This window comes from Malus domestica, chromosome 15, assembly GCF_042453785.1.
Source record: "Malus domestica chromosome 15, GDT2T_hap1".
In the NCBI taxonomy this organism is placed as follows: domain Eukaryota; kingdom Viridiplantae; phylum Streptophyta; class Magnoliopsida; order Rosales; family Rosaceae; genus Malus; species Malus domestica.
Window position 1 is genome coordinate 23,705,327 of NC_091675.1, and position 26,703 is coordinate 23,732,029.

At 39.5% G+C, this 26,703-nt stretch overlaps 1 protein-coding gene and 1 long non-coding RNA gene across 2 annotated transcripts; both read left to right on the forward strand.

Moving 5' to 3' along the window:
• Window positions 1–9,069: 9,069 nt before the first annotated feature.
• Window positions 9,070–14,144, forward strand: LOC114823670 (extra-large guanine nucleotide-binding protein 1-like). The gene is made up of 8 exons (XM_029099093.2): window positions 9,070–10,723; window positions 10,823–10,960; window positions 11,055–11,159; window positions 11,250–11,435; window positions 12,051–12,231; window positions 12,614–12,843; window positions 12,968–13,131; window positions 13,439–14,144. The coding sequence occupies exons 1-8, from the start codon at window positions 9,614–9,616 to the stop codon at window positions 14,031–14,033; spliced, it is 2,709 nt and encodes a 902-aa protein (XP_028954926.2). The 5' UTR covers window positions 9,070–9,613; the 3' UTR covers window positions 14,034–14,144.
• An 11,265-nt stretch (window positions 14,145–25,409) lies between these two features.
• Window positions 25,410–26,488, forward strand: LOC139192282 (uncharacterized). Its single transcript, XR_011576330.1, has 2 exons — window positions 25,410–26,104; window positions 26,186–26,488. It is a non-coding gene; the product is annotated as an uncharacterized lncRNA (long non-coding RNA).
• Window positions 26,489–26,703: the final 215 nt, after the last annotated feature.

The window sequence follows — 26,703 nt, forward strand, 5'->3', positions numbered from 1 at the left end:
TATACGTCTAATCATACATAATTAATCCGACTTTTTTATTGGTGTAATAGAAGATTATGCATATATTTTGGTGAAAAGGTGGGGTGGTTGGTTGAACTACAAAGGTTGAAGTTGAACATGATCGGAAGGTTGTTAATTATATATTTAAGATAACTTAAGGTTACCCAATTTCGTAATTTTTTAATTATTAATTTGTTTCAAAATTTCAACAATATATTGTTATAATTTGACTAATTAGATACTTTGAGTATTGGTTATTGGAGATGCAGTCCCTATCATATTCAAAGAAGAACAATCAAACAACGGCTGCATGACTTATTGAGGACATAATTGATCTCTATCTATGACCTCTAAAGAAAATAAGCAACCACAACGACATCATTTAATCGAGACACAATCTCAAATTCTCAATAATCTCTAACAAGGAATCAACTATTAATTCCCTCATCAACGGAAAGAACATAATACTTTCCCTGCGACAAGAAGTAACTGAAGAGTTGACCTATAAGAGAGATCAATTATATTGTTAATAAGAGTAACACTACCCAAACATATAAAACTAACAAATTTGTTGACATACAATAAATATTTGTGCAACTAAAACATTTGTGTGAAATTGTGACACCACGTGATGGTGTTCAGGATACACCATAAATTTGCCCGTCACTACTACAATATTAGCTTTAGGTGACGGAAGATGGTGGCGGATATTAGAAAATCATGTCGGATAAATTATATCCGACACATCATTTAATTAGTGGCGGATATTAGAAAAATATTGTCGGTTATATCCGACATAAAGTCCTAGCGGATATTTAGTGGCGGATATCAAAAAATAATGTCGGTTATAACCGACAGTATTTTTGAATTCTTTTATTAAATATTTTTTTACAGATGCTAGCGGTTTTTAAGTTAATAGTGGCGTTTATAATCGACAGAAATGAAAATTTTAATATTTTAAAATGTTATATTAATAAAAAATAAATAATTATTATTTTATTTTTTTAAATCGTAACAAAATTTTGGGGGGAATTTAAAATTTTGGAAGAGAGAACTTCAAATTTTGGGAGGGAATTTTTGCCCCCATTTTTTTCTGTAGGTTTTATACCCCATTTTTGCCCCCACTCAGACGCTCTCTCTCCCTCTCTCTCTCGTTCGTTTATTCATTATTCTCTATTCACTTCATTATTCTTCCAGATTTTTCCAATTCCTCCTCTGAAATCCCCAAAAACACATACCCAGCTGCAGTCTCTATCTCTCCACTAATGAAAATCCAAATCCAAGCCTTGCGTCATTTAGCATTGCCCCAGACCTCCTCTATCATCATCCTCATTTCTCACCCCCTGGCATGGTGATTTCCTCAAAGCTGAGGTTTGCACTGGCGATTTCTGATTCCATTCTCTCAGAGGTAAAGGTTCTCCCCTTTTCTTCTTTGATTTTATTGTTGAAACGTAAATCACAAGAACAAAAAGAAGAAATTACCCATGCATGCTTTTCTTTTGTGCAGGAGATTCGGATCTGTGAAACATCCGAGAGAGATGGTGAAGATAACCACTGCATGTCATAGATCCGAGAAGCGTGAAGGTTCCAGATCAGAAAAACAAGGTAAAAAAAAACAAGGAAATGACCGACCAAGAACCCAACGCGCTGGCTCCGACGACAACGGGGATGATCATCGACGATACGTACGAGTTCTCAGCTCCGCGCTTCTTCAATTTCATAAAGGATGAGAGCAAAGACGACAAGCGCAAGGCCGAGCTCTAGTTTGACTACGCTCTCCCTAACGATTTTTTAGGGTTTCCATTTCGCTAAATCCTTCAGATCTTCGCCTCCTCCTTACCAATTTCGTCCCAATTTTCCAATTTTCAGGTACGATTAGGGCATTCTCAAGTCGGTAGAACTCCCATTTTTCTGCTCCACTCAGTTCCCCTACCAGATCTGAGCCGGGTCTGGGTCGTCGGATTTGCTCGAATCCGGAAATGTCATACCTATCAAGGCAATTTCTCATTTTCTTCATCCATTTATAATTTATATATACATATATATATATAGATTGAAAATTTATGAGTGATTTGAATTTTGGGGTGTTTGATTGTGTAGATTACAGGGACCAAGAGAGTGGGAAGATTCTGAATTTGGTGTTTGTTTTGTATGAGGGCTCCGAGCTCAAAGTTGATGTCCCTGTTGTTTTCAAAGGTGAAGATGTTTGTCCTGGTCTCAAAAAAGGTAATTTAATTTTCTTTGGTTGCACATTGTTTGGTTTGTTTTGTATCATTGGTAAACAGAAGTTGCGTATTTGATCCCAAACTCGTAACATTAAAGTTGGATTGTTTAGGAATAGGTAGAAAATGTGGTCATCGATGTGATACGTTGCTTGATTTAAGGGCTGTTCTATCATCCTTTGTGCAATTTCGTCCCAAAATTGCAGATGAGAGTGAAGAAAAGTGAGAGGCTCTGTTGGTGGCCACTGTTTCTCTGTTTTCTCTCTTCTTTCTATGTGTGGATATTTACAGAATGTGGAAGAATGAATTGGAAGGGGAAAGGTGGGTGAGAATACAGAAGAGGAAGGAAAAGGTCGTTGGAGAAGAAGGAACAAGAGGAAGATGGTAAGTTGATAACCACGTTGTGCGGGAGGGAAGGAAGGAATTGTCTCTATCCTCTCTCTTTCTGGCTCAACTTGAAAGGGAAAGAAATAATTCCGAAAGTTGTTTATATTTTTTTTTATTAATAAATTTGATGTTGGTTATATCCGACAGAAGTTCTGTCGGTTTTAGTATTTTCTGTCGGTTTTATCCGACAGATAATGCTCTAATTTATTCTTTATTAATATATTCTCTAGCGGTTATGCTTGACACAATTTCTGTCGATTTTAGAGTATTTTCTGTCGGATTTTTCATTTCCTGACGCATGCAATTCTGTAGCTTATTATATCCGTCACTGCACATATTTTCTGTCGAATTTTGCTTAATTTCAGACAGTATTATACGTTTATTGTTGGTTTTTAAACCGATACTAATGGGTACTTTTGTAGTAGTGCGTGTTCAGGATACACCATAAAATTGGTCGTTAACACGAGCAAATTATTAGTGTTAAAGAGTGGTATGCCATTGGATAAGATGTCCGATAATTATTAGTAAGCACTATATTCAATAGTGATTTTTATGAGATGAAATAAGAATTTCAACTATCAACCACCCGATTGGAGAGACAAGGACGAATCTCTCTCTCTCTCTCGTTGCTCTCTCACCCAGCCCCTTTCCCTCCCCTAACAAACCCTAACTCGTAGTCGTCATAGCCGCTGGCCCCTTACTATGGCCTGGGGCCAGTGGTAGCCCATCCATATCTCTTCCTAACTTTCATTTCATTCCTTTTTTCCCTCATCATTCTCTTCTTATCCTCTCTGCCGCCCTCTTTTTTCCTCACCTCTCAACTTTTTCTACACTTTTTCTCTTCTCTTTCCCCGTTTTCCCATTCACCGTTTTTGTCTTGGCTATCTCTTGGTTTCGTGTCTCCTACCCAGATTCAGGTTATACCTTTCTCAAGGTCCCTTCATTGATTTGGGGATTGATTTGTGATTTGGTTTTGGATTGGGGCTGTTGGTAGGTCAGAGCCACTTTTGTCAAACTAATTTGGTTTAGTGATACTCTCTTTGACTTTTTTTGTTGCAGCGGCGCCTTATGTGCTTAGATCTATTGCAGCGATGCCTTCTATGCTCAGATCTGTGTAGCGCCGCTTTGGAATCTTGTTGTTGCAAAGCCTTAGGCGAGCACATCTAAGGGGTTGCATGGCCTAGTCCGCTCTATTTTGGCGGTCACAACGCTTAAGTTCTTCAAATCTGAAAACTTCAGCGCCTGTGTTTTCAACGTTTACAGCCCTCGGTTTGACCTGTGGGTGTTGCATACCCAATTTGTCCAGAGTCATGGCTAGTAGTCTTTGCCTGAGTATCTTATCCTTCCATTGTTTTGTGTCATGTTGTGGTCTTCTTTCTCGGAGTAGTTAATTAAATTTAGTTTAGTTTAGTTTAGTCTTGTTTAATTAAGTTCTATTGTCTCGTCTAGCGAGTGTTGTGGCCACGCCGCAACGCTGGCTGTATTTGATTTTTGCTTTGAGCGTTGAGTTATGTGGTCTCGTTCCTGCGATGACTATATGGCCTCGTTATTCGGCGGTGAACGTTTGTAATCGTCAATACAAATATGTTATATCTATCGTTTTGTGACAGGTTTGTATGGGTGGCGTGTGAAGTTTTCGTACATATGGTAGCCGTTTAGGAATTTACTATTGTTGTTTTGTTTGTGCAAATTCACCTCCATATCATTTTCTTGGTTACTAGAATATTGTACCAAATTGGCCACCATCCTGATTAATGCCTAGACATTTGAAAATTAATTAAGGGCGCCTAGAGTTGTTAAGGCGTCCACCTAGACCACCTAGGCACCCATCCAGACCCATCTAGGCATCCACTTAGATCGCAATTCATTTAGACAAAAAATAGATAACTTTTATTTTGCATTTTTTTTCTTCATAAATTGTAAGAGACTTATTGCATACGTAAATGAACACACAATATATCCTTATTCCTCATGTTTTCATTATGTTCCAATACTTCATAATATATAAGTCATTCTATTTTGTAGTTTATGATGAAATTATAAATAATATAAACAGACATTTATTTACACGAAATATAATAGATTTATTTAAATTCGTCTAGTCCGTCTAGGCACTAGGCCATAGCTCGCCACCCGACTAGCGCCAAGTGTCTTTTAGAATCTTGGGGATGATTAATGAAATATCAAATATCGTTGCTTGTCAAAAAAACTATCAACCACTCGACAATCAAAAGTGAAACAAACATGCTACACTTTATCACATGTTGTATATCACATTTGTACTATTTTTTAATAGAGATCAGACCTACTTGGATTGGTGGATATCAATTCTATAAAAATGAGGTGATTCAAATATAGTATACAAAATGTGGTATGTGTAGCATTACTAAAAAAAAAAAAAAAAAATGAAAACACCACAATGCAAATTGTGATACATCTCCTATGAAATATCAAAATATTTTGTAATCCGGAACACACTGGTTAAAGAAAAGAAAAATCCTAAGAAGAAATGAGAATCCCCACCTCCTATCTTGCAATTTTGTTCCTAAATATCTAATAGGTTTTCAACTTTTTATTAAACTTTCATAAATCCTTATTTATAACTTTAAAAACTTAAATATTTACAAAAACCAATAGTGAAATAAAATTCCCGAGCACTATAGGGATGGGTAAAATACCAATGGGTTTGGGTAATCATGGTTACCCGTCTATTTAAAGTTTACGGTTACGGTTATGAGTAATCTTTTAGACGAACAAACGGTTATAACGGTTATGAGTATAACCGTTTATCCGTGAAATTTAAATGGACGGTTATAGGTATTATCTACGATTATAACGGTTATCCATTTACCCATTTAATTTAATATATGTAAAATTTAAAATTTAAAATTAAAAACCCTAAATTTTCAATCTCCTGCTGAAATCTTTGCCCCGATTAAAGTGTCTCTTCCATGCAAATATATACAGCTCAAATAACAGGGTTCTTGGCGACTGCAAAGGACACTCGTACTCTTCCATGAATTCATGATGCTTAAAACTTAGAAGGCCATTTTGAAGCCAAACATCTTGCGCCGACGCACCAAACCATGCGGAGTTCTTTGCATGGATGGAACTTCCCCGCCACTTTACAAAGGCATCACATACAGTAGTTAAAATTTAAAATATCGTTCGTATTGAAATTGTATGAGAATTTAAATGATTAAAATATGAAAATGCATGTTAAAATATACCTATAATAGTGTTTAATTGTCAAAAAACGAAAATTATAATAAATTTTTCTTTTATAATTTTCAAGTTGTAAAAAAAAAAAACATGTAGACAAGTGAAAAATGGGTAAATGGGTAAAAAAGGATAAACGGGATCAAAAACGGATAAACGAGTAAATGATTATGGTTAAATGGGTAAACGATTATGGTTAAATGGGTACACAATTATGGGTATGGTTAACCGTTTATAAACGGTTATGGGTATGAATATAATCGTTTATGCAATTACCCAACGGGTAAACGGTTAAGCGGGTATAAACATAAACGGTTATAAGTAAATAACCGCGGTTACCGGCTCACCATAACCGTTGCCCATCCCTAAGCACCACACAAACCCATCACCGCCGTCGCTCCTCCTTACTTCCGGCAAAGCTTCCTTTCGCTCTTTCTCTTCAAGTTCCGCACTAGATCGTGATCAATTCAACACGTCAAGGAACATATATTTTATCCAAATTTGGTATTTGAGATGCAAAAGAGGATATCTAATCAATGCTTCGTCGGAGGATATCTGTAGAGAAGAAGATAGAGATAAAACGAGAAAAAAATGAGCTTCGCCGGCGGTGAGCAATTGCAGCCGACTTGAATGGTGGGAAAAATTGGTTTTGGTTGCTGCGGGGCTAGGGTTGTTCCGGAGGTTGCTGTTTATTTTTGTTTGTTTGTTAAATTTTCAGTTTTATTGTATTATTTAATTATATAAAAACTTAATAGTGTTAAATTCAAAGTTAAGTCGAAGAATATGTGTAAAAAAACTAAAAAAGAGTCACGAAGGAGCCATGAAATTAGGGACAACATACCTGCTGCCAATGTCCGCGAATGTCCTAGTGGGTTGGTACATCCTCAAATTAGGATCAAAAGACATACCAAATGTATGTCACGTCATACGTAAAATATCTTACTTATTTTAAAAGCAATGGTATTCAAATAACAATTTTTAAAAGCAGTGTGTAGGTTGCTTTTGAAAGTTGTTTTAATGAAAAACTGAGTAGACCCTTTAATAAATATTTTCAATGTTGTAATACCTTATTTAATTTTTTGAAATGACATATTTACCCTTCTACACACATTTTATCTCTTAGATAATAAAGTGACCACTACCACCCCCGACCATCACTGTTGCCACCGCCGCCACCATAACCACAACCTCCACTACTGTGACCACAACAACCGTCACTACCATCATTGTCACCACTACGCCGCCATCACCACCATAACCATAACTGCCACCACTATCACCACAACCACAACTGCTACTACCACCATTGTCACCACCATCATAACCGCCACCTCCACCACCAATACCATCACCACAACCGCAACTGCACCGCCATTGCAACCACCACCATTACCATTGTCCCCACCACTGTTGTCGTCACCCTCACTCATACTACTATGTCCATTTTTGTCATTTTATATAATTATGTCACTTGCGCTACCTAATATTATAGTCTAGTGGTATTCCTTTTCCATTCCTCTTCACTTGTAAGTGAGAGGTCTCTAGTTCGTCAAAGGCGAATTTCAACCACATTATTACTAGTCCATTATGAGGCTAAGCCCACCCCTATCCTTTAGTATAGATAATATTGTTTGTTCAAAAAAAAAATTTATATCACGCCCTAAATGGTGTAACATCCACAATATTGCTAGCTTATTGTAAAACTTAGCCCATTCCCCCATCGTTATTGTAAATAATATCATTTGTTAAAAAAATTGATGTAACATTTATCTGCTAGATTTTAAAAATTATGAAATATTAATATAAGAACTAATACATTAAATATAATGATAATTTGTGTAATTTTATATGAGAAATACTAAGGGAACTATTCTTAAAATTAGGACTCTTCATGGACACTATTATATCCCTAACATTGTTCTAAAAAATTTCATCTATGCACTAGACGGTTGGCCACTACCCCGATAGTCTTTATGTGTTTGAAAATTAAGAAAGTGCGCCTAGACCTACTTAGGCCTCCACCTAGCCTGCCTAGGTTGCAACTCTCACTGATACTAAAAATCGATAACTTTCATTTTGGGTTTTAATATTTCAATAAAATGTAAGACTTGTTAAATACTTAGATGAATACTTATTATTTGCTTGTTCCCTATGTTTTTAATATGTTCTAATACTATATAATTAATATGTCGTTTTATTTTGTAATTTAGATATCCCAATAAAATTGTGTGTGTGTGTTTTTTTAAGTATAACTAAAATTATTTTTACAATATATAATAAATTTGCTTAAATTCGTTTAATCGTTAGGCCCAGACTGGCCTCATGACTATCACTTAAGGCCATCTCCAACCGAAGAGTCCAAAAGGCCGAAAATAGCCCGAAAACCGTCTTCAACCGAGGGCTAGGCCAGATGGCTCTGGAATCTGGGAGGGCCCCACGGAATCGGAAAGGGCTGGAGGGCTGGCTATCTTTTTTTTTAATGTTTTGTTATTCCTGTCGGTTATAACCGACATGATTTCTTAAGAAAAAAATTCTAATGCAACGGCTACTAGCCATTATACAAAATTTTTACAAAATTTTTCATATAACTTCTATTTTTTCCTATAACTTCTATTTCACAAAATTTATTTCATATTTTTTTTAAATTCCATTTTTTCCTATAACTTCTATTTCACAAAATATGTTTCATATTTTTTTTAAATTCCTTTTTTTTCCTATAACTTCTATTTCACAAAATTTGTTTCATATTTTTTTAAAATTTTATTTTATTTTCCTATAACTTCCTAAGCCATTATACAACATTAAATTAAATTAAGTAACATGAAACAACATTAAACAATATGAAACAACATTAAATAATATTAACCAACATAAAAATTATATAACATGAAACTTAAACAACATTTTTAAAAACATTTAAGTAGTAGCTTTAAATAATAAATTATGTTTGGCCCTATGGTTTTTTGGCCCTCGGTTGGAGACGGTTTTTTATGAAAGGGCTAAAACGAGCCATCTGGCCCTTTGGCCATCGGTTGGAGGCGGAGGCAAATATGACCATGTACTGTTCATTAAAATATTAATATATTGGAGAATCTTGAAGAGTCAGAAGGTTAAAACGAACTATCTGACCAATCATCGGTCGGAGATGACCTAATATCTTTTATAACCTTGGTCCATAATCTTAAAAATGGCTGCACCCAGAAAACAGCCAGCCCATTATTGTTGGGAGATTTCATTCCAGGCGAGTTCATTAATTTCAACTGGAACTCGCAGAATCCAAAATCCAGTTCCACGCCCCCAAATCTGATTGGCTGCAACTCCGCCAAAGCAGACGATCGGCACAGTAAAAACTAAAAAGTCCATAATAACCTCCGTGGTCCTCTCCGATACCAACACCACGTCACAAAAAGACAAAAGCACCCCAAAACTGGACCCCACAACGCCTCCCCACCAACCCAAAAAAGCTCCAAAAAGAAAAAAAAGTAACAAAAAAGATTCCAATCCAGAAAAACCAGCTCGCTGTATTTTTCTTCACTTCTCCGCCCAGTCACTTTCCCTCACTTTCCCATCACATTTTCCTTCTCCCCAAACGCTACCCACATCCCCTCCAATTTCTACTCTTTCCACTCCTCCTCCATTTTTCTCCAATCCATTTCCTCGAATCAAGCCCCCACCGAGCCATTGCCTTCTGAATTTGCAATCTCAGAATCCCGAGCTGAATTTACAGATGATTCTGTGCTTCTCTCGTTCGAATTAGGGTTTCCGAGCTCGATTCTGCAGTCAAAATGCCTTCCGGCGCCGACGACGGCGCCCAGTACTCGTTTGCGATAGAGTACAAGGGTCCTGCGGTCAGTTACGATCTTCCTCGGGCGGTTCCTATCAACGTCGACAGAATTCCAGTGGCGGCGGTGGTCGGAGGGGTTGCGCTGCCCGAGAAGCTCACCTTTCCGGTGGTCCAGCCGGTGCTTGCGCCCGCAACGTTCTCTAAAGAGCTCAAGGCGTCGAACTCGACGGTGTCTCCGACTTCCGTTTTTGATCGGGGCAGCGAGGATTACACGAAGGAGTTGGAAGGTTCTGAATCGACTGTTTCACGGACGTCGGTGATTGGATTTGAGGAGACTGGTGTGGAGAGTGTGGCTGGGTGTGCGTTGTCCGGTGAATTGAGCAGCTCCGGCCCGTCGGAGTTTTCGAACGGGTTGAATAACAGGTCGGGTGAGTTTTCCGATGTGATTGGTGACGGGAAGGAGAGTGTGGACTTCAACAGTGATTCGAATCGGCCAGAACCTGAGCTGGACTGGGTCTCCACGGAGTCGGTTTTGAGCTTGGACTATCCGTCGTCTCGTGTTTCATCCAGTAAGGCTTTGGATTATGATGCACGGCGGCCGCCGGTGGTGACTTTTCGGGACATTGAGTCGGATGATGGGGCTGATGAAGACGAGGCTGAGGTTGTGCAGGCGAAGCGGGAGCCTCAGAGCAAAGGGAAGAAGAAGGCGTGCTACCGATGTTTGAAGGGGACGAGGTTTACTGAGAAGGAGGTTTGCATTGTTTGTGATGCCAAGTATTGTAGTAGTTGTGTGCTTAGAGCAATGGGATCAATGCCCGAAGGTCGAAAATGTGTGGCTTGTATTGGGTTTCCAATTGAGGAGTCGAAAAGAGGGAGCTTGGGGAAGTGCTCTAGAATGCTCAAGCGGCTGTTGAATGATTTGGAGGTTCGACAGGTGATGAAATCCGAAAAATTTTGTGAGGCAAATCAGCTGCCCCCCGATTATATTTGTGTTAATGGACAGCCTCTTTGTCATGAGGAGCTGGTTCTATTACAAACCTGCCCTAATCCGCCGAAGAAATTAAAACCAGGAAACTATTGGTATGATAAAGTTTCTGGTCTTTGGGGAAAGGTGAATATGGTTTACTTAGATTTGTTTTGTTGTTTCTTGTTGTTTCCTCAGTGTGCTAACACCCTTGTGAAATTTCGTGGTGTTGTCGAATTTTAACAGGAAGGGCAGAAGCCTTCTAAGATCATTAGTCCCCATCTCAGTGTTGGGGGTCCCATCAAGGCAAATGCTAGCAATGGGAACACACAGGTTTACATAAATGGCCGGGAAATTACCAAAGTTGAGCTTCGGATGTTGCAGGTTGGATGGACTTGCTAGGCATATGAAATTGTTGCTGCAGGTTGCAACTGGTTAATATGCAGGGTTCATTAACACCTTTTGTTGAACATTGCAGTTGGCTGGGGTTCAATGTGCTGGTAACCCACATTTTTGGGTGAACGAAGATGGGTCATACCAAGAGGAGGGCCAGAAAAATACTAAAGGATACATATGGGGCAAGGTATGGATTCCGAGAATACTTGCATTGTTATGTTTCGTTTGCTTGTTTAAGTTTTCATGTATATTAAACTACTATTAATCACTTTTTCAGGCTGGAACAAAGCTTGTCTGTGCTGCCTTGTCACTACCAGTCCCTTCTAAATCTTCAACTCCTTGTGGAAAATCCTTCAACTATGTGGGTAGTAGGGTTGTCCCTGATTACATTGAGCGGAGAATTCTTCAGAAGATTCTTTTAGTTGGATGTAATGGTTCTGGAACAAGTACTATATTTAAACAGGTGATTCATTTTATCTGAAATTAATTTTCCTTCTTATCGTTTCTATTCTGTTTATGCAAAGATGACTAATCAATAGTAAATTCGGAAGCTGAATGAACAATTGATGCCTCAAGTTTCAAGTTTCAAGAGATAGATCATATATCCGCATCAACCTATGTGTATCACATGTATGTAGGAACTAGAGGTCTGGTTCCTAATCATAATGATTTGTGGATGCTGTAATAGCAAAAACCTTGTTGGTGTATAATTAATTACATTTCTTCTTCTTAAAGATCTAGTTTTTGTATTTACCTCAGATGAGAAAACAAGTTCTAGTTCAAGCTTTCTGCCTTATAAGTTATATGCAGTTGATATTGTTGAAGTGTACTTGCTAAAAATTGTTTTGTTAATTTAAATGGGGTTTTGAATTGATTTATTGCATGCATATAAGCACACTTACTAGAAAAGAATAGTCAATGAGTCTTTGAATTAAGATGGCTTGACTGGGATGGACTTCTTAGCCAACAAGTTTGTACCGAGTTTTCAGTTCTAAGTCGTATCTGGTATTTCAGAATATAATTCTTATTCTCTGCCAAATATAAATCCTAACCATTCACATATGAATGTTTGTTCCAGGCCAAGATTCTATATAAAGCTGTCCCTTTCTTGGAGGATGAGCGTGAAAATATCAAATGTAAAATACAGAGTAATGTGTATGGTTATCTTGGTATACTTCTTGAGGGCCGTGAGCGTTTTGAAGAGGAATGTTTGGATGGGATGAGGAAGAAATGTTCTTCCAGTCAAACAGATGCCAATGGTATGAGTCTATATAATTGTACAACTTTTTCCATATCTTCTTTGCTCGATACATGTGTGCATGTGCATAACCTCTGTTTATGTTGTTCAGAATGGGAAATTGAATTATATAGAGGAATGACACTAGATATCAATTTGTACAAGATATTTATATCAAACAAGTTACAAAAGTTATGTAGCACTTGGTATTTGACAGAAGATTATTAATTAATGTAACTTCTTACACTTCAGCTCTCCTTTTGCATTGATTGATTAGCTATGTGTATTATAATTACACTAGTCAGGTTGGTTAGTCTGCATCGTACTTGGAGAGGGTTTCATTCAGAATAACCATGTTGAAATTGATATATTGCTTAGAGAAATTGTGTGCTGGTTAACAACAGGGAACAATGACAAAACTCTTTACTCCGTTGGTCCGAGGCTGAAAGCGTTCTCTGATTGGCTTCTCAAGACTATGGTGTCAGGCAATCTGGAAGCCATTTTTCCAGCTGCTACTCGTGAATATGCACCATTAGTTGAGGAATTGTGGAATGATTCAGCCATTCAGGCCACATACAAGCGGAGAAGGGAATTGGAAATGCTACCTAGTGTTGCTACTTATTTCCTAGAGAGGGTAAGTTCTGTGTCCTCTGTTTAACTCTTGTAAATTGTTTGCATGATACTCAATACTGGTCGATAGTAATCATAGTACTATCTTTTGCTTAATCTAATGGACCCGGTCTTCATTCGCTTTTCAGGCTGTTGACATATTAAGAATAGACTACGAGCCCACAGATCTAGACATCCTATATGCTGAAGGTGTCACTTCATCTAATGGGCTTGCTTGTGTGGACTTCTCATTTCCCAACTCAGAATCTGAAGATACCATCAATACTAGTGATCAGCATGACTCTTTGCTTAGGTACGTTCACCTGTATATTGCACAATCAAGTGGATCGGAGCTGCTTATTAATATTAATCGTAATCGCTAAAGCTCCCGTGCGGATAAGTGTGGTAAAAATTATGCAAGCAAATAGATTAGGTGCTTGGAAAACTCAAGTTATTAAAGCTAACAGTGTAACATAGATATATGCTGTTTGTTTCCTTGGTATTGTCGAACTTGAGTTGACGGCTAATTCTCAGTTTTACGGGTCACTGAGACATATTCCTTTCTTGCTTTCAGGGGTTTGACTGGTGATTAACCTTTCTTTTATTTCATTGCTTTTTAGGTACCAACTTATTAGAGTAAATGCAAGAGGACTTGGAGAAAACTGTAAATGGTTAGAGATGTTTGAAGATGTTGGAATGGTCATATTCTGCGTGTCCTTGAGCGACTATGATCAGTTCTCTGCTGATGGGAATGGGTATTTCAATAACAAGATGTTGCTGGCCAGGAATTTCTTTGAAAGCATTGTTACTCATCCGACCTTCGAACAGATGGACTTCCTCTTGATTCTAAACAAGTTTGATTTATTTGAGGATAAGGTAGAACGGGTACCGTTAAATCAGTGTGAGTGGTTTGAAGATTTTCGTCCAGTGATGAGTCGTCATCGCTCGAGTAGCAACACGAGCAGCAACAACATTAACAGCAGCCCCTCATTGGGTCATTTAGGAGCTCACTACATTGCAGCAAAGTTCAAGAGGCTCTATTCTTCTCTAACCGGGAAGAAATTGTACGTTTCCGTGGTGAAGGGATTGCAGCCGGATAGTGTCGATGCAGCTCTTAAATATTCGAGGGAGATTTTAAAGTGGGATGAAGAGAGGGCCAATTTTGGCTTTGATTATTCGGTCTATAGCACCGAAGCAAGCTCCTATTCAAATTGATGTCAAAACCGAAAAGGCTTGTAAATCCGTTATACATTTGTGTGACATTGATCAATTCCACTGTAAATATAATGGTTTGTATATGAGCAACAGAAAGATGGTTGCCTTTCACCTGCCCTGCAGCTTCAAGATTTTCACGTGAGAAGAAAAAGAACTGATAAATAACCGATGCAGATGCGGGTTTGTTCTACTCTTCGTTCATCCCCCGCCCTACATCTATCTAATACACAAAATCGAAGTAAAACAATCCGTTACAGGATAGTTACAATTGAGTTTCTGTATGATCCCCAAAATTCTCCATGCCACGAAGGAGAAACCACCGAAGGCCAAGAAGGGGAAAAAACAAGGATGTATGATATACGGAATCTTGAGTCATCTACACAACTGTACCGAATCTGTTCTTACGCGCTCAATAATATATTTTTAGCAGCCCAACCCAACGTCATAATTTGTTGGGTCAACACGTTGATATTGCCTTGTGCACGGCGCTTGCACTCCCCAACCGATTTAGACCACTCCTTGGGAGCTGAGTCTAATGCATCTCCGGCATCTACCATGGTCTCCCGCTTATACTTATTTATAAGAAGGGCTTTGCGGATATAGCATGCCTACACAGCAAATGATCGCACAAATGAATCAGGATAGATTCATTTTAATGGTGCAAGCAACGAACCCATGGTAACGTCAGCAGTTAGTTCCAGGTCCTTCCTCTTTACTTGTGCAGGTGCAGGAACATAACCTAACTCGATCCAATTATTTAGTAGAATTTCGAGTCTATCCTGATTCCCCAACACAAGAACCACGCAAAAATGAGACAGTGATATTACAGTATCTTTCAGGACATTTCACTTCCTTAGTCCTCTGAAAAAGGGTAATGATGCATATACACCTTAGTTAATGTTTGTAAATGGACGTGTTTAAGCCCTTGATATATTCCCGAAAGGTCAATGGCTGAGAAAAGCATGCTAAGAAAATGCACCGATCATCATAACCTTCAAGGCATCAAATAAATAGAAAAGTATAGTAATCATTAGTTCCAGATACACAAGTTGAAAGAGAACCTTTGGTTCTTCTTGAACAACATATTTAACAGTGCAGCAGGCCAAAGTCCAAGGTTATCAAAGCACAACCGTTTGAATCTGAAAATCATCCCAGCAGTCAAAATATGTTCTGTTTTAATTTTCAATTATATGAAAGATAATTAACAGGGACTTATTTGTAGGAAAGATCGTAGTCTATTGCAAAACTTCGATGAACAGCAGACTGATAATACAGAGGAAGAACACTGACTCAAAATGGAAGGTTTATAAAAGTAAGCCAGAGAAAGTGTTTCAGTTCTTACACCAGTCGCTAGATAGCAAGCCAAGCTTATTTGTTTTGCCATGTTCGCTTCGGATGCCAAAACCAACAAGTATTGAGGAAATACGGGTGTCAACAACTCAACTTCAATGCTCAAAGTAAATAGCACTCATGTTGAAAATCGAACTCTCTATCAAATGAGAAAACAGTAAATCAGTGATGTACTGTAGCTCATAACATCACACTCTAAATCATAAGCACTCAATATTCACACTACTTTGAGACTAGAGGTTACTTTTGTTTCAAACACCAAAATACCTTACTATAACAACTTCAACAACAACAAAGCCTTTTCCCACTAAGTGGGGTCGGCTATATGAATCCTAGAACGTCATTGCGCTCGGTTTTGTGTCATGTCCTCCATTAGATCCAAGTACTCTAAGTCTTTTCTTAGGGTCTCTTCCAAAGTTTTCCTAGGTCTTCCTCTACCCCTTCGGCCCCGAACCTCTGTTCCGTAGTCACATCTTCGAACCGGAGCGTCAGTAGGCCTTTTTTGCACATGTCCAAACCACCGTAACCGATTTTCTCTCATCTTTCCTTCAACTTCGGCTACTCCTACTTTACCTCGGATATCCTCATTCACAATCTTATCCTTTCTCGTGTGCCCACATATCCCACGAAGCATCCTTATCTCCGCTACACCCATTTTGTGTACGTGTTGATGCTTCACCGCCCAACATTCTGTGCCATACAACATCGCTGGCCTTATTGCCGTCCTATAAGATTTTCCCTTGAGCTTCAGTGACCTATGACGGTCACACAACATGCTGGATGCACTCTTACACTTCATCCATCCAGCTTGTATTCTATGGTTGAGATCTCCATCCAATTCTCCGTTCTCTTGCAAGATAGATCCTAGGTAGCGAAAACGGTCGCTTTTTGTGATCTTCGCTAGATTGCTCCGGTCATTAGTGTGGATAAGTATATAAATGGATAGAGATAGGAAAGCAAACACCAGATGTACGTGGTTCACCCATATTGGCTACGTCCACGAAATAGAGGAGTTCTCATTAATTGTGAAGGGTTTACACAAGTACATAGGTTCAAGCTCTCTTTTAGTGAGTACAAGTGAATGATTTAATACAAATGACATTAGGAAATATTGTGGGAGAATGATCTCGTAATCATGAAACTTCTAAGTTCCGGAGTGTGGTATCGTCTTGACTTGCCTTATCTGTCTCGTAGGTAGATGTAGTATCTTCTCTGGAAGTACTCTTCCTCCATCCAGGGGTGGTATCTTTAACTGGTGGAGATGCACAAGGTAATATATCAATTTCACTTGAAACTTACTTGTAATTTCAGGCTTGGTCAAGCGCGATACAAACCATGTAGTAGGAGTCCTTCAAGTCGCCGAGTTAGGGGATCTGCTGAAAGAGGTGACAGACAAGGTAAGCAATTAGAGCTCCAAGCAATCAGTCCCAGATCAGAACTTTGATTTCGAGTTCCGGCTGATTGTTCACATTCTCCCTATCTTGCAGGCAGCATGAAGGATAAAGAGAAGAAAAATGAGAAGAGATGATATGGGATACTTTTGCTTTTGAAGAAGTAACTTTCCACAGGCTTATTCTTGAACTGGGCTGGAGGGTTTTCTGGTTTCCTCCAGAGTATAAGGTCGACTGAAGAATTTGAGGGTCAAAACAAGTCCATCAAATCTATAGTACGTTCGACCCTGCTGATATGTGATACTTTTGCTTTTGACAGAGTAGTGGATGTATCGGCACGTGTGCTGTTACGCTTGTCTCCACATGCTTCCTTGTATCCTTCTCACTTGCCCTATATGTTCCTCAGGCAGATGCGGTATCTTCCCTGGAAGCATAAGATGTTGAAGATGAGTACTCGAGAGCAATGCCAGGTAAGTAATCAAGTAAGGGGTTCCAGGCAGTCAGTTCCTGACTGGAAGCTTGATTCCAAGTGTTGACTGATTGCTCTCTTTCTCCTTGTCTTGCAGGTAAGAACAAGGCCAAAGGAAAAGACAGGGAAAAAACATGATATGGGATACTCTTGCTTTTAACCCTGATGATATGAGATATTCTTGCTCTAGTATAGCTTGTTTGCAGAGGTATTATCGGGGGGAAAGAAAGCTGAATATTTCGAAAGGCTTCTTTGGGAGTGCCCTCTCAGATATGAGGAAGGGTTGAGCATTTTTGCAGGTCTGCCTGTCTGTTGGGGATGGAGGTCAACATATATAGGAGTCTCCCTAACAATAAGTAGTAATGCTATTCCTTTACCCTGCTTGGTCATAATACGGTAGTGGGAGCTGCCAGCTTCACATGTTTTCACTCTGTCAGAGCACTTTGAAAAAGTTGTCTGTGGTATCTGGAAAGCTGATGTTGTGTGTAAAGATTACAGACAAGCTTTATCCAAGGAGATCCGGCTCTTGAAGTTGGGAAAGTGGTGCCTCTTCGGTTTTCGAACAAGCAATCCTGTCGGAGATCTGGCTTTCGAGATTCGGATAACGATGCCTTTTCAATTTTTGAGAAAGCAATCTTGCTAGGGGTCTGGCTCTCGAGATTCGGAGAGCGGTGTCTCTTCGATTTTTGAGAAAGTAATCATGTTGGGAGTCTGACTCTCGAGATTCGGAGGGCGGTGCCTCTTCGATTTTGGAGCAAGCAATCTTGTTGGGAGTGTTTTCTCGAATGTGAGAAAAGGTTGGGCATGTTTGCTAGTCTATCTTGCCACGAAGCACAGAGGTTAACACACAAGGACTTTCCGATTATCCAGCAGTGGTACTGTTCCTTTACCCTTGTGGGTAATAATATGGTAGCTAGACCTTCAAAATTTATGTGTCTAAACTTTGTTAGTGCTGTTTCTTTGCTATTCTTTTACCCTTCTTGGTCAGAGTGGTGTAGTGGGAGCTGCAAGCTTCACGTGTCTCAACTTTGTCAGAGAACTTTGGCAAAGTTATCTGTGGTACCCATGAGCTAATGTTGCGTGTGGGAAGTGGGTGATTGAACAGTAAGATTCATGTGCTTTCTACTTCACCAGAAATCTTCGACATAATGCCCATAATTTCCACAAAGCTGACAGGTGCTGACAAGGCTAGAAAAGTATGTGCCTCTTCGATTTCTGAGATCGTCCCTCGTGGTCTCTGAGCAGCCCAGCTTTTGAGAAAGCAAGCGCCTCTTCGATTTCTGAGATCGGCCTTCGTGGTCTTTGAGCAACCCAACTTTTGAGAAAGCAAACGTCTCGTGGTCTCTGAGCAGCCCAGCTTTTGAGAAAGCAAACGCCTCTTCGATTTCTGAAGCTCCGTCGAGTGCAGATTTTTATAGAGGCTGGCATTAAGTTCCAAAGCACAATTGAATCTCCACCAGTAGAAGCTCCATTCTTGCACTTCTAAGATCTTGATTTGTCCGACCTCTTCTCTCTTCAACACCTTTGAAAATGTCTGGCTCATCCGACAGTCGTTTTGACTTGAACCTTGTTGAAGAGGCAGCCACGCCTTCTCCAGACAACATATGGCGCCCATCCTTCGTCTCCCCTACTGGTCATCTTACCGTTGGGGATTCCGTGATGAAGAATTATATGACCGCTGCGGTAGTGGCCAGGAACCTTCTCACTCCCAAAGATAACAGACTACTTTTCAAACGGTCTAATGAGTTGGCTGTTAAGGATTCTCTGGCTCTCAGTGTTCAGTGTGCAGGTTCTGTGTCTAACATGGCCCAACGCCTATTTGCTCGAACCCGCCAAGTTGAATCATTGGTGGCTGAAGTGATGAGTCTCAAACAGGAGATTAGAGGGCTCAAGCATGAGAATAAACAGTTGCACTGGCTCGCACATAACTATGCTACAAACATGAAGAGGAAGCTTGACCAGATGAAGGAATCTGATGGTCAGGTTTTACTTGATCATCAGAGATTTGTGGGTTTGTTTCAAAGGCATTTATTGCCTTCGTCTTCTGGGGCTGTACCGCGTAATGAAGCTCCAAATGATCAACCTCTGCTACCTCCTCCTTCTAGGGTTCTGTCCAGTACTGAGGCTCCAAATGATCCCCCTCCAGTGCCTGTTCTTTCTGGGGCTCTACCGACTGCTGAGACTTCTCGTAAGCAACCTTTGTGAAGGCTCCCTTTTGTTTGTTTATTTTGACTCATGTATATGTACATATTTGTGACTTATCGGGGATATCAATAAATAGCTTTCCTTCATTTCAACGTATTGTGTTAAATACACCAAAGCCTTCTTCGCTAAGTTATCTGAATTTTCTTTTGTTGAAGTTTGTATGTTGAAGCTTTGTGAGTGGAGCATGTAGGTTGAGGTAGTATTCCCTTAATTTCCCGAGTGAGGAAAACTTCTCGGTTGGAGACTTGGAAAATCCAAGTCACTGAGTGGGATTGGCTATATGAATCTTTGAACGCCATTGTGATCGGTCCTGTGTCATGTCCTCCGTTAGATCCAAGTACTCTAAGTCTTTTCTTAGAGTCTATTCCAAAGTTTTCCTACGTCTTCCTCTACCCCTTCGGCCCTGAACCTCTGTCCCATAGTCGCATCTTCTAATCGGAGCGTCAGTAGGCCTTCTTTGCACATGTCCAAACCACCGTAACCGATTTTCTCTCATCTTTCCTTCAATTTCGGCTACTCCTACTTTACCCCGGATATCCTCATTCCTAATCTTATCCTTTCTTGTGTGCCCACACATCCAACGAAGCATCCTCATCTCCGCTACACCCATTTTGTGTACGTGTTGATGCTTCACCGCCCAACATTCTGTGCCATACAGCATCGCCGGCCTTATTGTCGTCCTATAAAATTTTCCATTGAGCTTCAGTGGCATACGGCGGTCACACAACACGCCGGATGCACTCTTCCACTTCATCCATCCAGCTTGTATTCTATGGTTGAGATCTCCATCTAATTCTCCGTTCTTTTGCAAGATAGATCCTCGGTAACAAAAACGATCGCTCTTTGGTATTTCTTGATCTCTGATCCTCACCCCTAACTCGTTTTGGCTTCCATTTGCACTAAACTTGCACTCCATATATTCTGTCTTTGATCGGCTTAGGCGAAGACCTTTAGATTCCAACACTTCTCTCCAAAGGTTAAGCTTTGCATTTACGCCTTCCTGAGTTTCATCTATCAACACTATATCGTCTGCGAAAAGCATACACCAAGGAATATCATCTTGAATATGTCATGTTAACTCATCCATTACCAACGCAAAAAGGTAAGGACTTAAGGATGAGCCTTGATGTAATCCTACAGTTATGGGAAAACTTTCGGTTTGTCCTTCATGAGTTCTTACGGCAGTCTTTGCTCCTTCATACATATCCTTTATAACTTGGATATATGCTACTCGTACTCCTTTCTTCTCTAAAATCCTTAAAAGAATGTCTCTTGGAACCCTATCATACGCTTTTTCCAAATCTATAAAGACCATGTGTAAATCCTTTTTCCCATCTCTATATCTTTCCATCAATCTTCGTAAGAGATAGATTGCCTCCATGGTTGAGCGCCCTGGCATGAACCCGAATTGGTTTTCCGAAACCCGTGTCTCTTGCCTCAATCGATGCTCAATGACTCTCTCCCAGAGCTTCATTGTATGACTCATTAGCTTAATACCCCTATAGTTCATGCAATTTTGTACGTCGCCCTTATTCTTGTAGATAGGCACCAAAGTGCTCGTTCGCCACTCATTTGGCATCTTCTTCGTTTTCAAAATCCTATTGAAAAGGTCAGTGAGCCATGTTATACATGTCTCTCCCAAAACTTTCCACACTTCGATTGGTATATCGTCTAGGCCTACTGCTTTTCTATGCTTCATCTTCTTCAAAGCTACAACCACTTCTTCCTTCCGGATTCGACGATAAAAAGAGTAGTTTCTACACTCTTCTGAGTTACTCAACTCCCCTAAAGAAGCACTCATTTCATGTCCTTCATTGAAAAGATTATGAAAATAACCTCTCCATCTATCTTTAACCGCGTTCTCTGTAGCAAGAACCTTTCCATCCTCATCCTTGATGCACCTCACTTGGTTTAGGTCCCTTGTATTCTTTTCCCTTACTCTAGCTAGTTTATAGATATCCAACTCTCCTTCTTTGGTATCTAGTTGCTTATACATATCGTTATAAGCCGCTAACTTAGCTTCTCTCACAGCTTTCTTCGCCTCTTGCTTCGCTTTTCTATACCTTTTACCATTTTCATCGGTCCTATCCTTGTATAAGGCTTTACAACATTCCTTCTTAGCCTTCACCTTTGTTTGTACCTCCTCATTCCACCACCAAGATTCCTTTTGGTGTGTGGCAAAGCCCTTGGACTCTCATAATACCTCTTTTGCTACTTTTCGGATACAACTAGCCATGGAATCCCACATTTGGCTAGCTTCCCCCTCTCTATCCCACACACACTGGGTGATTACTTTCTCTTTGAAAATGACTTGTTTTTCTTCTTTTAGATTCCACCATCTAGTCCTTGGGCACTTCCAAGTCTTGTTCTTTTTTCTCACTCTTTTGATATGTACATCCATCACCAATAAGCGATGTTGATTAGCCACGTTCTCTCCTGGTATAACTTTGCAATCCTTACAAGTTATACGATCCCCTTTCCTTATTAGAAGAAAATCTATTTGTGTTTTTGACGACCCACTCTTGTAGGTGATCACATGTTCTTCTCTCTTCTTAAAGAAGGTGTTGGCTAAGAAGAGATCATATGCCATTGCAAAATCCAAGATAGCTTCCCCATCCTCGTTTCTCTCCCCAAAACCATGGCCACCATGAAAACCTCCATAGTTGCCTGTCTCCCTGCCCACGTGTCCATTTAAATCTCCTCCTATAAATAACTTCTCCGTCTGAGCAATTCCTTGCACCAAGTTTCCAAGGTCTTCCCAAAATTTCTCCTTCGAACTCATATCCAACCCTACTTGAGGTACGTACGCACTAATCACATTGATAAGTTTTTGTCCTATTACAATCTTGATTGCCATGATTCTATCTCCTACCCTCTTGACATCTACAACATCTTGTGTCAAGGTCTTGTCCACGATGATGCCAACACCGTTTCTCGTTCTATTTATGCCCGAGTACCAAAGTTTAAACCCTGAGTTTTCTAGATCCTTTGCCTTAAGACCAACCCACTTAGTTTCTTGTAGGCACATAATATTTATCCTTCTCCTCACCATAACTTCCACTACTTCCATAGATTTTCCCGTTAAAGTTTATATATTCCACGTTCCTAAACGCATTCTACTCTCCTGAACTTTACCCTTCTATCCTAGCTTCTTCACCCTCCCCCGTCCAATGGAATCAAAGTACTTCTTTTGTGTGTCCCGTGTAAAGTTGATAGGTGCATATGCTCCCAAACAACTTTGAGTGGAGTCGTTCGAAAAGAAGTTTCTATGGCCCCCTTGCTCATTTAACACTGCATTCGGGTGCCTATGGAGATACAGCGACCCTTGCTCACTTATCACTGTGCTCGGGCCACACAGCGCGCCACTTACGGGTGACGCCCTAGCTTTAGCGCGATTTCGTTCTGAATTCATTTTCATAAGGATTCGACGTAACTGTGGAGTGCCGGCTGTCGACTACCTGACGCCCTCCCCCTCCTCCTTTACCCAGGCTTGGGACCGGCAATGTAAGATAAACTTACATAGGCGGAGTTTTACTATAACAACTTCGACTAAAAAAAAAAATTTCTTTCCATGACACATGTAGAAGCCTTACTTTCAAATTTGTATCAAAAGCAGATGCTAGACTAGCAGTGTAGACGCACCTACTCAACCGTCCAAAGTCCATCCTTCAAGACCCAATTAGAGCAAGTCTAGCATGCTCTTTAGCCTGATGGACCGGCGATTCTAATCACCCAATTGCCCCAGCAATTGGCTCCAGCCCATGCGGGCAATGGGGCTCGGGGGAGGCCCGATAGACAGGCCAAGCGGGAATCCATTGCCCGAGAGCCTAAGGCCCAAGTGATGAATGGCTGACTTCAGGGTGAAGTCAGCCACAATATAAAATTAATAAAAATAAAAATATTAATAAAACAATATAAAAAAAATTATTAAAAATGTAAAAAATTATTAAAAAAATGTAAAAAATTATTAAAAAAAGTAAAAGATTAAACAAAAAGTAAATAAAAAAATTCGAAAAAAAAATTAAAAATTAGGGTAAAGTACAAACAACTACTTTAACTATTGGGGTCACGATATTTTCATACCTCATCTTTTAAAATTGACAATGTCATACCTCATTTTACGAATTTGTGCCAATGTCATACCTTCCGTTAGCCTGGCCATTAATTTATCAGTTAAATGGTGACGTGACTTGATTCAGACCCTACTTTCTATTAAAAGATTAATAAAATAATATTAAAAAAAAATCATTTAATATTTTTTAAATATTAAAATAATGAAGAAAAGTTAAAATATATATATATATCTTTTTTTTTCTTTTTCTTTTCTCTCTTTATTGTTCTTCTTCTTCTGCACGGACGAGCTGGGTTTCTCCTTTTTTTTTTTATTTCTTTTTTTTTCTCTCTCTCTCTCTTCTTCTTCTTATTCTTCTTCAGGAGGTTGGGTTGGGGGGGGGGGATAGACGAACTGGTTTCCTTCTTTTTTTTTTTTTTTTTTCTTCTCCCTCTCTTTCTCCTTCTTCTTCTTCTTCTTCTTCTTCTGGAGGTTGGGTTGGGGGGAGTGGGGGACGGACGAACTGCTCCTCCTCCTTTTTTTTTTCCTTTCCTTCTCTCTTCTTCTTCCTTTTTCTTCTTTTTCTTCTTTTTCTTCTTCTTCTTCTTCAGGTTGGGGGCTGGTGGATTTTGAGTTGCAGGTGTGGGGATCTTGGGATCTTGGGGGGTGGGGGGTTGGTGCGGTGAGGGATGTGACCGGATCGGGGCGCGGGGGGGGGGGGATGGGGGAGAAGAGAGAATGACACCGGCGGGGGGGGGGGGGAGGGACGAAGGTAGGTTTTTTTTTTTTTTCCTTCGTTTTTTTCCGGGTTGCAGCTGGTAGATGGGGGAGAAGAGGAGAGGAGGGAGTAAGGAAGGAAAGAAGGAAGGAGAGGGTGGGGAGGGACGAAGCTTTGTTAAATGAGGTATGACATTGTCAATTTTAAAAGATGAGGTATGAAAGTGTCGTGACACCAATAGTTGAGGTAGTTTTTTGTACTTTACCCTAAAAATTAAAAAAAATTGATTTAATTTTTCTATAAATATGTTATCATTATCTTCCAACTTACACCATAATTTTATATTTTCTCAAATACTTTAGGTTGTAATTTCTTATTTAATGACATGTGGTACAATGAGACTGATTCATATCCGAAATTACAAATAAAATTATTTATTATTATTTTATAAAATAAAAAATACTAATATTTTATTGCCTATTGCCATGGCTATTCAGTTTAGGAGTGGAGATGCAAAAGATAGTTAATGTTCATTAAAGACAGTTACTGTTCACTGGAGGTTATTCAATAATGACTTGCCCTAGGAGGCCTTTGCAACGCTGGAGTTGCTCTTAAGGAAAGCAGTTGCTGGAAGCGAACTAGAGAACCCAATCCCAATAGCCCGAAACATTGCCTAACATCAGTTCATCCCCACATATAACTAACCATATAAACGAAAATTCATTCATAAAATCTTTGATTCTATCTTCTGAGAATTACAATGCTCAAATATTTCACTTATCCTTTTGGAGCTTAACAAAACCAGTTTCATGCTGACGAATGAAAGAACGGTGAGGAGTTGTACATCGCACCATAGGAAACAAAAGTCCTATTTTTTTTTTCTTCTTTTCTTTATCTATAATCTCTAATATTTGGAATTCAGAAGTCAAGTTTTGTGTCTCAAGTTTCACAATTTTTTTTTTTTAACTAAACCCTCCCCCCCCCCCCCCCACCCCACAACCAACAAAACAAAAAAAATACAACTAACAACGTGGCATTTTGGTACAAAAACAACTCAGATAATCTAAAGAAAAAAGACAAAAACCTGCGACTTCACAGGAGTTGAGGTCGAACGTGGTGTTGGAAGATGAACGTGGTGTTGTTTGAAATTGCGATTTAAGGGTTGTTTTATTGACACCCCACATCCAAAATATTCCTCTAAAATTCCAACTTTGTCCCTCATTTTTCTAAATACACCCCCACCCTCGTGCAAAAGTCAACAGCAAACAACCCCATTTATACAGCCACTACCTCTGAATAACTCCGTCGTTGACATCGCATGACCGACAACTCCCATGCAGTTGGTAACAACCCATCACCTCAACTCATCCAATTGGATAACCCTTCAGCCCCATCACCTCCGTCGCAAAAATCTGTCGTCCAACACTCAAACTCGCCCACCTCGTCTCCAAATTTCCTGTTGCCAAACTTTACCAACCATCCAAAATTCCAAATAGGGTAGAAGAAGTACATGCAATTTCTTGGGATTGTAGAGAGAGAGAGAGAGAGAGAGAGAGAGAGAGAGAGAGAGAGAGAGAGGATATGGTGCCATGGTGAGAGGTTGGTATTTTGCTCCAGATTTTCTGGGGTGGAATAGTGGAGGACGTCGTTGTTTTTGTAAGATTGTGGAGTCTTTTAATTTAGTTCAAATAGGGGTAAAAGAGAAAATTCATGTGAAAAAATGAAAGTGTGGGGTGTTTTCATAAGATTGTGGGGTGTTAATAAAATTACCCATTCAGTTTTTGCCTTGGAAGATGAACCTGGTGGTGTTTGAAACTACTATGAGCAGTTGCCTTTGGTTTCTCTGTTTCTTCCGTCAGGCAAAAATTGAATTGTTCGATTTCTCAGGTATTTTTCTTCACTTTCTTTCTCTTCTCTTTGGTATTTTTGGTGTTTAATTCTTTTTCCTATCGTGCGCTTTAATTTAAGCTTCCAAGGAACTCGATGCCGAGAAAGCCAATGGAGTGGTGGAGCAGAAACCGAACCAGCAACCGGTGATGAGGCCCTATTCTTTCCATGAAATCAACCTCAGATGGCAGCGTCATTGGGAGGAAATCGGACTTTTTCGAACCCCTGATGAAATTGATACCTCCAACCCCAAATACTATCTTCTTGAATTTTCACAAACTCTATCCCTTTTTTGTTTATTTATTTTAAATTGCAAATGCAAGTGGTTGTTTATGTAGAAAATCCGAAGACACAGTTTTATTAAATAAGTGATTGTTTGAGCAATTGGAGCCAGTATAATACCTTAAGTTTGAGCTAACTTTTCCAAAGCTTAACTTATTAATTAACTCGGGCCTGGTAAGCTTTTTGAAGAGTCCAACTTCAAATGGTAAATTTGTTTAAATTCTGTTAATACTTTTTGTTTAAATTCAAAGTTGTAATACTCTGTTTGATTTCTTCTTCGCATAGGGAAGAAGGATCAATGAAATTGCAGACGCAGT